The sequence below is a fragment of the Oryzias melastigma genome, linkage group LG17, assembly GCF_002922805.2.
Source record: "Oryzias melastigma strain HK-1 linkage group LG17, ASM292280v2, whole genome shotgun sequence".
Classification (NCBI taxonomy): Eukaryota; Metazoa; Chordata; class Actinopteri; order Beloniformes; family Adrianichthyidae; genus Oryzias; species Oryzias melastigma.
In genome coordinates this window covers 14,040,571-14,051,277 of record NC_050528.1, presented here as the reverse complement: position 1 = coordinate 14,051,277, position 10,707 = coordinate 14,040,571, and the positions used below count along the sequence as shown (strand labels likewise).

General features: G+C 38.2%; 1 protein-coding gene across 1 annotated transcript in view; it reads right to left on the bottom strand.

Moving 5' to 3' along the window:
- The window catches only part of tmeff1a (transmembrane protein with EGF-like and two follistatin-like domains 1a), a gene marked incomplete in the record, with an annotated part of 100,604 nt that overhangs the window by 47,622 nt on the left and 42,275 nt on the right, over positions 1-10,707 (bottom strand). Inside the window, 1 exon segment of the mRNA XM_024268855.2 lies at positions 1-65. Coding sequence (XP_024124623.1) covers positions 1-65 — 65 coding nt within the window.

The window sequence follows — 10,707 nt, the reverse complement described above, 5'->3', positions numbered from 1 at the left end:
GACGCCACCGTACCTGCAGGTGGAGTCATCGCAGACCCTCAGGTCGCTCTTCTTCTCTGACAGATCTGCAACACAAAAACAAATAGCAAATAGGAGTGAACATGAGGATGATGAGGGGAGTCAGACCTGCAGCGCCCCCTGTAGGGTCGGAGGTGAACTCCAGCGAGTAAAGCCCAGACAGTTATCAGAGTTTAGCATCAACAGAGCTGACTGGAAGAACATTGAAGAGGAAAATGTAGACTGTAGAACAGAAGCAGAGGATTATCAAAGAAAGCTAAGTAACTGCACGCCCCTGGAGGACGTTTACTCCTAAGAGATAACAGGTGGACTCGGACCGGAGGACTTCAGGATCTGAACTGCATTATCAGTAATGAGCAGGAGTCAATCTGGGCTCTGAAATTCTGTTTGTTTCATCGCCTGACAGCCAGCAGTTTGAAGCTATATATATATATATATATTGTTTCAAGTTAGGAGAGCACAGGAAACAAGCAAGCAGCAAAATCAAACTGATCAGACAAAAAAAAAAACTAGCATGAAAAGCTGACAGCTGAAGCTGTAGAAATCTAAAATCAAGGAATTTAAAAAACTTTGAAGTTACCTGTTTAATGTTTAATTATCTGAAAAGGTCACAGAAGTCTGATTGCAAAAAACAAGTATTTACTGCAACAGCTCCACAGCAGAGGCTTTATTAGCTGAAGGTTTCCAACTGCTGACATAAAAATTGAATAATAGGAAACTGTGCTACAAATGCCAGAAAAAGGTGTAAAAATGCTTGGATAAATGGTAAAACCAATATGAGATGATGCAAAGTCATTACAGTGATATCCATCAGAGCAACACAAATGTCACGGCGCTCCTCTCGGGTCCCAGCTGCAGCAGCCGCCGTTTCCTCACCGGGAGAGATGCTCCTCAAACTTGTTGCTTCTCCTGAATCAGTTTTGCCCTTTAGATCTTTGCGACTAATGAGGTCATGAAATGTCATGATGTGACTTCTTGACACTCATTTTCTTATCTGGTGGAGCAGATTTATTTAAATGAAATGTGAAGCAAACACAGGAGCTGGTTGGGTCTGATAAAAACAGACACAAACTGAAGTTATCCACACTTTGGGGAAGTTGCAGATGTGTCCACATGAGTGTAGCAGAACAATATTGTAATTATTGACCGACTCCTAAAAATTCCCTAACATGGAGCCATGTTTGTGCCTCAAATCTGAGAACTGAAGTTACAGCTTTGAAAATCAAACTTTTTAATAGATAAATTAATTGCCAACAAAATCTATATTTGTTTTGGCAAAAGAAAGCGTGATTTCACAAGTTTGTTCCAGTATCCAAAAGTAGAAATGGATTTTTGTTGGCAATTTTTTCTTTTTTTTTGTTTGCAGTCAAAAAAGTTTGAATTAGGGAGATACGACATTTGAAACGGAGACATGAGACTTAAAATACTGAAGATGAAGCTCATTTTATCCAGTCACATTTTTTTTTTCACTTGAAGAGTGAGACGAAGAAAAGTTATTGTGGCACAAAGGAAACACTATAGCTTATGTAATGACAAGGAAACAAGTACAATACTGCCTTATGTCTCAGGCACACTATGAAGAAAATAAAGCATCTATAAACAGAAAGTTTTGTCAGTTTTTTTCAGACCTATGTTTTTTTTAAACCTGCTAAAAAGTTATTTTTGTTTTGACAGATAAAATCCAAAGCAGTTTATAGTGATAATTATACATCAATTTGCTAAAATGAAAGTAAGTGTGAAGTGGCAAAATAATTTTTATTTTCAGACTGAACTTGAATAAAATATATAAAAAAACATGCTAGAAAAAAGTTTTTTGTCTTCACAAAACCTGTTTTTTTTGTTTTTGGATGGAATTCAATAAGGCAGATTGAGAATGCATTAATATTTTCTTTTTGTCCAGACAGACACATTATGTATCATACCTAACAATAGTAAAAGTCCTTAGCTTTCATTTTGCAAGGTTCAAAAGCAGGAACTTTCTAAGAAACTGTCAGGACTGTTTGAATGTTACAAAACGATTCATTAAAAGGAACTTTAACTCAAAGTAACAATGCTTATGTTGACCTTGCTGTTAATTGGAGATATATTGAGAATAATAGTGACACTAAAAATGAGCTGAAAGCAGAAGCTTATGTAAATGTTGAAATACTTGAGGAGAGAAGGGAAAACCACATTTCTGCTAATTCTACGGTAAAAAAAAACAAAAAAAAACCCAAGAAAAGATTTGTTGAAGAGTTCCCTTAGAGTTCTCCTGTGATTGCAAACTCATCACGTCTCTTCTTCTCCATCCAGACTCGGTCAAAGGCGACCTGAGACTGAACATTTACACAGATGAGGATGCGTCAGCTCTGGTTACCATCCCTTTATTGTCTGTAGGCTGTGGACTTTTCTTCTCTGCTTACAGTTAATGCAAGATCTGATGTTTTTATGAGTTTCAAAATAAAATTTCACTCATCTGACACTGTTTCACATCCAAAGCTTAAATCCTAACCAGTTCCACCGGCCTAATGTTTGTCTAAATACCTTTTTCTTAACATCTTTAGGACACAATAACAGGTAACTTTGTACTGAGACGGCATAATATGTTTTGAAGTGACCTTAAATATATGGGTTTCTCACTGGCTAAGAGTTAAAACTATTAAACAGCTTGTAATGTGCAACTAAATCTGCTGGAATTAATAAAACAAACACAACATTTGGTATGTTTATAATGCCCCCCCCCCAAAAAAAATCTAATTGAATTCGACTCGAGCTTTAAATAGGAAATCAATATAGTTTATTCAAATCAATTCCTTTTTATGAAGCAATTCTTTTGTTTTCAGGAAGAAAAACTCCTTTAGGTTTTATATTAGGGGCGACAGTGGATCAGGTGGTTGAGCAGGTCAGCCAGTGAACAAAGGGTTGGCGGTTCAGTCCCCGCTCCAGCCATCCAACCTTCGTTGTGTTCTTGGGCAAGGCACTTCACCCTCCTTTCCTCTAGTGAGGCTCCACTGCGTGTGAATGCGTATGAATGTCCCAGTGATGTTCAGAGGGGCCGTAGACACGTACTGGCCGCCACACCTCTGTCTGTCTGCCCCAGGGCAGCTGTGGCTACATCAGTAGCTCACCAAGTATGAATGAGGAGTGAATGAATAATTGATATAAGTTGTAAGCGCTTTGAGCTCCTGAAACAGCACAGATAAATCTAATCCATTATTATTATCTTAAAAAATGTATGTTTTATTAGAATGTATCTTCTATATTAATAGTAATGATGTGAAAAGTGGTTTTCATAACACAAAAAAACTTTTAATTGAATCTGAAATTTAAATTAATGTTTTATCAAATCCAACATAGACTTGTGATTTAAAATCGAAGGAATTCATTGTTTTGTCAGTGAAATCTGGTCACAGAAATCTGCATTTTTTTCACAAATGGAACCAGAAAAATTGAGCCATTTCTTTTTTCTTAACGAAAAATATATGAGTGGACATTTTAGGACATCTATTTTAGTGTAAAGTGCAACCAATCTCCAGAACATTTGTCTGGATAAATGCAGAGGATGGTAACAGGAAGGGAATTTGACGTTATTTTTAGCATAATTTTTATGCGGGATCGGTTTAACAATGACTATCACCAGTGATGTTGATATGCAGGGTGACAAGATTTTAAAGTCCCACTCCAATGCAAATCGTGTTTTTTTTAGTTTTTAACATGTATGTGTGGCGTTTTTCTTATGAAAGAGAACAACTGTAATCAGAAATCATTTCATTTTTGCATTTCTGAGTATTTCTCCTTTTAAATCGTTGTCAATCAAACTGTCGCAGAAAGGCGCTGTTTGAATTAATGATCTTTACGTCACAACAGCTCTGCTGCACATGCACTAAACCCTCATCTGACTCGTCAGGTGTCGGAGAAGAGAAGATGGCATTAACTGTGGTCAAATGAGCCAACGTTCCCACTTCTGTGGTCAAATCAGCATCACTGGATTATTTTGTGGGAGTTTCATACAATACAAAGGGGGTCCGGGGCGGAGCTTCTCAGCTCCAAAAGCCACGCCCCCTCAGAGGGGATTTTTTGAAACGGAGGCTTCAAATCAACATGAAAAATGACTTTTTAAAGAAATTTAGGTTGTGGGATTTTGGTTAAAAACTAATACATTCATAATTAAAACACTACTGAAAATGTTTTTTGTTTTTTTTTTGATAAAAAAAAAAATTGTCATAGGGGACTTTAAATAACGGTTGGTCAAAGATGGAGGAGAAGACGACGTGTAGATAGAGAAAAGGAAAGGTAAGAGTGTAGGACTTAGAGAAGAAACCTTGAATGTTGGGACATCATTTCACTACTCAACTAGATGTTGAGGTCAATTTTCTGTTTGGACTCTTCTGGTCAGAGCAGTTTTTTAAGATCATGGCATAAGCTGTTTATCTTAAGGTTTGTCAGGTTATTTGTCAAATTAATTTTTTCTACTGCACTACATGAAATATTTACATATGTACTTTTGCTCCAGGGAGCAAAAAACAAACAAATGTTTCAGGAAAAGACAACAAACCTCACAGTCAGACGAATAAAATGAGCTCTTGTTAAAAATGAGCGCCGCCGTGTCATGATCTGGAAGTGCTCAGCACTACAACAGCTGTGATGTCTTTCTGGATGTCTGCAGGCCTCACAGCTCCCTCACACATTTACATATCAAACCAAGAGGCCTGAGTCCAGGACAGAACCAGGACCAGAGGAGGCTGTCATCTGCAGGCCTAATTAAGTCCAGACAGCAGCCACATCCATCAGCAGCAGCAGGTCCTCAAACCCGGCTGACCTGGCAGAGCGAGAGGACAGCCGGCTTCCTGTTTGCAGTTTATAAACCAGAATGTTTGGGGATCATGCAGATGGAGCTCTGAAGGAGAGAAACATGCTGCAAGGATTTATTGTTTCCATCCTAAAAAGTGGTGTTTAATACTGCAAACGTCTTTGTGTGTCCTGATATCCTGTGACCTCGTGGTTGTCCTTTATGTTGCTCCTCACGCATTTTAACGCAGATTTAAAAATGCGCACGATTCCCTCCTTTGGATAGAAGCTGACGGAGCGTGGCGGCAGCGCCCGCCCGCAGACACATCCACCTCTAAATCCCTCGAGCCGGGCCCGGTCTTCACGGCCTCAGAGCCACCAGCTTGTCTCACCCCCCACCCCCACCACCCCTGGACTTTAAGAAGACAGACATCAAAAGCTCATCTTGTGTCTGCTGAAACCTCCAGTCTGGAGACGCTGCAGACAGTTCACAACGCTCGTCTGGAGCTCAGACGCCCTGCAAGCATATGAGAGGTTAGCGTTTCTGAGAGAGCTTTATCACAGCTCCAAACACCCCCATTAATCCTCTCCAGGTTCAACCCAACCACAGGAATCCAGCTGTTAAATTAATCTGCCTGCACTTTTGTCAAACTTTAAACTTTGATTTGGGGGAAGCGGTTGTGGATATGCGCTACCGCCGGTAAACATCCACTGAAGAAGAACGTCCACACAGCAAACAAGAATAATACAGAGCAGCTAGACTGTCCAGTCTCACTCATGTCTGTGAATGGAAAAAAAATCAAAGTTGGAAAAGCAATATTGAATTTCTTATATGTGTGATGTCAACAAAAGCAAAGATGAACGCAGCTGTTCTTTGTTTCCTGAGGTTCATGTTGGCTAAGTGACATCAGACACCAAACTATTTATTATAATAACTGGAGGTTTAACTTAAATGTGTTCAGTAAATAATTTATTCAATAGGAATTAAAAAGACAGTAAACAGCTATCCTCCTTTTCAAAAGAAGCAGAGTATTTATTGACGCCTTTTTTTTTGTTTTGTTTTCTTTTCTGACATGTGACGACAGTGAAACATGAACATGAAACATCTGTTTTCGTGATGAAATTAAAGCTAAACTAAATTTCCATGTCCGTCTAAGTGATTCAATAAAAATAACTCCATTGTGACCACAGAGCATCAAAACTCAGACCAAACCCCACAAGCAAGAAAAACAATTCCTACAGGATTTGGGCCTTGATGATTGGTTGATCTAAAGATGTTTCCTTGTTCATCAGAGTCACTTCTTTAGCTCTAATCATTGACCGTATATGAGAACTGGACTGAGTGAGAGAGACGTCTACCATAGAAAATGGTTTAGTGAAATCAAACCAATTCAGTCACCAATTTTCCACAAAACAGAGGAGCATTGAGAAGCAAACATTTGGAGCCAGACGAGGTCAGTAAGCAGAGATTGGTCCGAGTCAACCTGAGTCCAATGATTCTATGGAACTACTCTCACCAATCAGGAGTGAGCTTGTTAGAAGTCCACACCCCTACCACTGAAATCTGTCAAACATCCCAAACTTACTTTATTAAGGCATCTGATTGGCCAGTTTATGACTTGAACTAAAGAAAAGATTCAGTAATAAAGTGTTTAAATGTGGCTCCATCTTAAAACCACAAATAGTCTAAAACTGACATTGATGAGTTGGAGTTTCTTCTTCTCCTCCAGCTCCAACAAAGACAGACTTCTATATTTACGGGAATCTAAAGATGGACAATTGTTAAGTTTAAACCTAGAATATGAATTATTCTGTTATATTTTAATGCTTAAATCACAATAGGATACACAGGTGTATGATGACTTTTTATGAGTTGTTTTTTATCTTTTCCTTAAAACTCCTAAAACATCTTTTCATCTGAACAGTCTCTTTAAAAGTAATGAACAGAGATCGGAACTTCTGTTTTATTTCAAAGCTGCTGTTTTATGAGAGAAAATCAAGAAAGGTGTTGTGTTATTTTTTTATATATCTATAAAGCACTGTTTGATTTTTTTTTAACCATCAGTTGTTTAAAAGTGAGGAGTATCAGGTTGTTGGAGCTCTTTTGATGTGAAGTTAACTTCAGTGATGCTCCTGAAAATGTTCAGACAACCAAAGACTTGAAGGGAATTAGAGTCCCCGAAGTAACACGACGAGAACCAAGATGACACGACCTGAACACCATGAAACAGAGATTCGCTTCATAGAAAAACTACGTTCCATTTTAGCTTTTTTACAGATCATTTCCCTGTTAACAAACACTATTTGATCTTCAGAAGGACCAGAGGGAGTTTACAAGAAGATGAGAATGGGTCAGGACACACAAAAGCTCCATTTAGTCATGATGTACTCCCTGAGATTCTGTTGATTCAAAAATCCACTGACTGTATATGAGAACTGGACTGATTGACTCCTCCCCCCTCACACTCCAAACAGGAAGTACTCACTGGCTTCAAGCAGCCAAAATCCCATAGACTTCTCCTGAGAAATAAACAGCTATGAACTATTCTTGCTCTGACATATTTTTTTAACATGTTCTTGATAATCTCAATTTTTTTTATTTTATTTTTTTCTGTATTGCAAGTAATTATAATAAAGTCATTCAAATGCCTTAATAAAAGCATGTGGTGCCTGCTGGCCCGGTTTGATGGACAGATTCTCCTGAGCCCGCCTTCAGTGTTGGGGGCGTGGACTACCAACAAGCTCACTCCTGATTGGTGACAATAGTTGCTATAGAAACACTGACTCAAACCAACTCGGACCAATCACTGCTTACTATATAAATCAGGGGTCTCAAACTCGCGGCCCGCGGGCCATCTGCGGCCCGCAGGATGATAATTTGCGGCCCGCGTCTTCATATGAAAGATTACTGTTAGTGCGGCCCGCAAGGTTGATATGAATGACAGTTGCTGTGTGCAGAGCTGAATGAACCAATCACAGTGAGGTATATGACTCTGGAGGCGGGACATCGGCGGTCTGTCCAGTGCCTCTGTCTATCATTCATTCATTCCTCCAATCAGCTGGGTGGAGGAGGAGCCATGAAGCACTAAACGCGATTCGTGTGATAAATTCTCGTGCCCCGCGCGGGGAATTTGCTGCTCGCAGCTTGTCAAAAAAGGTGTTTCTGAGCTACCAGCTCCGTCTGTGGATGTCTCTCTTCGAATGAACACACATATGATGTTTATGAATACGTTTTTGGACGTGCTGGTTGTTCCAGTTAAAGCTCCACAAGCTCCGAGCCCCAAACCTGTAGCCCGCCCCGCGCAGCGATCCGCTGCTCCCGTCTGTCAAACTTGATCCTGAGCTTGACGTGTCTGTGAATTTTAAGGTTCACACACCGGCTGTGTCGGCGTGCATTTCAGTCCATGTAAACGCGAGTAGAAGTCGATATTCTGCTACGTGCGTTTGAATGGAACCCCATGGAAAGCAGCCCCACCCCCCCCCCCCAATTGCGCACTGATGCAGCCGGCGCGCGCGAGCACCCCACACCTCCAATGAATGGAAGACACATAGATCAGATTTATTATTTATTTATTGTGAGGAGTTCTACAAAAATGAAATCCTTCAAAGATTTTCTGGGTACCGGGGCTTCTCTCTCTCTGAAGGAGGATCTGTTAATACAGATATTTGAAACTGAATAAAAATACTTAGTTTTCTCTAGTCAGTCAGTCAATATGTGTTTTCTTCAGTAATATGTATCTGCTGTATGGTCATCATTATCATTTTAATTTATTACTGATTTATGGAAGTTTTTTAGTTCCATCAGACTTTAATTTTTTTAACCTCTAAATTTTTATTCTGAATTTTCTTAACTTCTGAATTTTTATTCTGAATTTTTATTCTGAATTTTTAATCAGAATTTTCTTAACCTCTGAATTTTTATTCTAAATTTTTATTGTGATTTTTTTTATTCTGAATTTTCTTAACCTCAGATTTTTTTTCTGAATTTTTTAACCTCTTAATTTTTATTGTGAATTTTTTTTTCAACCCTTGCTTTTTAAACTGCAAAATTTATTCTAACAAAAATATTTTCTATCTTAAAAAAAATCAGTGTTTTTCATTTCGAGACTCAAGATTTCGATGGGTCAGAAATTCAACATAACAAAAATTCAGAGTCTGATGGAACTAAAAAACTTCCATACTGATTTGCCTGCTTTTTAATTCATTATTTAATATATTTATTTCATTCATTATTTTGCGTTAAAAACAAAGATGTCTGAGAACATTGGAATGTTTTATCAGCGCCTTTCTTGTGAAAATCCTGATGCGGCCCAGCCTCACCCAAACTCTGCCTCCAGTGGCCCCCGGCTGAATTGAGTTTGAGACCCCTGATCTAAATTAACTAAATCAACTTTATTTCACTGGAGCCGGAAGCAAAGCGATTTCTATGGGTAATGTTGCTCAGTCCAGTTCTCTTATTCAACCAATGGGACAGACCCTTAAATTATTTTCTGCTAGAACAATTCTCATTGCCCCAAAATGACATGTTTAGACACCTGCGGTTTAGAAATGACATAATAAACATCCTGATTGAGGGAATCCATTAACATTAAATCCTATACTGTGTTTTAAAGTCAAGCTTCAGCAAACAAGTATGTATAAAAAAACTTGTGAAATATTTAGCAAATAACACTACAATTCAAACACCAGTGGGAGATTGAGATGAATGTACTTTTATCAGAGATGTGGGGAAATATGTGTACTAACTGTCATAAAGGAATTTGAGGTCAACTCTGGATAGAACTTTGTCTAGAAAACAAAAACTTATTTTTTTTAGAACCCTTATGAGATCATTTATGTCTAAAAATACAACTACAGACAGATGCTGGAGAAACTGTGGCTTGGTTGGTGACCACACGTCTTTTGGGATTGCCCAATAATAAGACAATGCTGGGAGAATATTAAAAAGAGGATAGATAAGAATAGATTTCCCCATGGATCCTTAGATATTTTTATGGATTTATACACTGAATATTAATTCACCATACATCAAGGTTACCTTTACTAGGTTTTAATGTTGGTTGCAAGAAAATTAATCACTGGTTTAAGCCCTGTGCACCAATTATATCTCAATAGAGACAAACGTTAAGACAGGTCTATTTGATGGAGTATTTATCTTCAGGAAGTTAGGAGCTATAAGGAAAACATCAAGAAAACTTGTATTTGTATAGGCCAGCTTTATGTTTTTGTTCTTAAATTCTGTTTTAGACCAAATTTTCACTATATTTATGGACTTTTATATGATCTGTGTCAAATAAAAAACATTTACTGTCACCAAATCTAACCAGAAACAATAAACTATGTATGTACTCATGTAGAAGTAATTATTATCAACAGCATTCTAGTGTTTCTAAGACACTGTGTCAGGGTGGAATGAATGAAATTAAGCCTTTATACATGAGAAACCTGATATATCAGAGCTTTTTGAACTAAATTACTACACAATAAAAAAATATATAAATCTTTATAAAGTTGCATCTATGAGACAGACAGTCCATCCAAGAACTTAGAACCTCACATTGTGTTCTTCATACGCTCAAAGCATTGTGGGAATCAACAGTAACTATGATAGCAGTGAAATGTAGACCAGCCTTCTTCATAGAATCCACCTGAAGACTCATAGCTGCTCGCTGCCTCCTCTGGGCTCCATCATTTATAGAAAGATTTTCTCATTCGGAATCGCTATCTTACCAAAATAAAACTGTATTGACAAATCACAAAAGTTGTCAATAAGACCCGAATTCAACTATCAGAATTTGTTGGAAGTAAATTTTGAGAATATGTGTGGAGAGAGATTAAATATCAGCTGTTTTCCAGGAGGTGTGCACAGCAACATTGTGGTTTCTTTCAGAGAGGAGACCAGGCTGTAACACGAGGATTTCT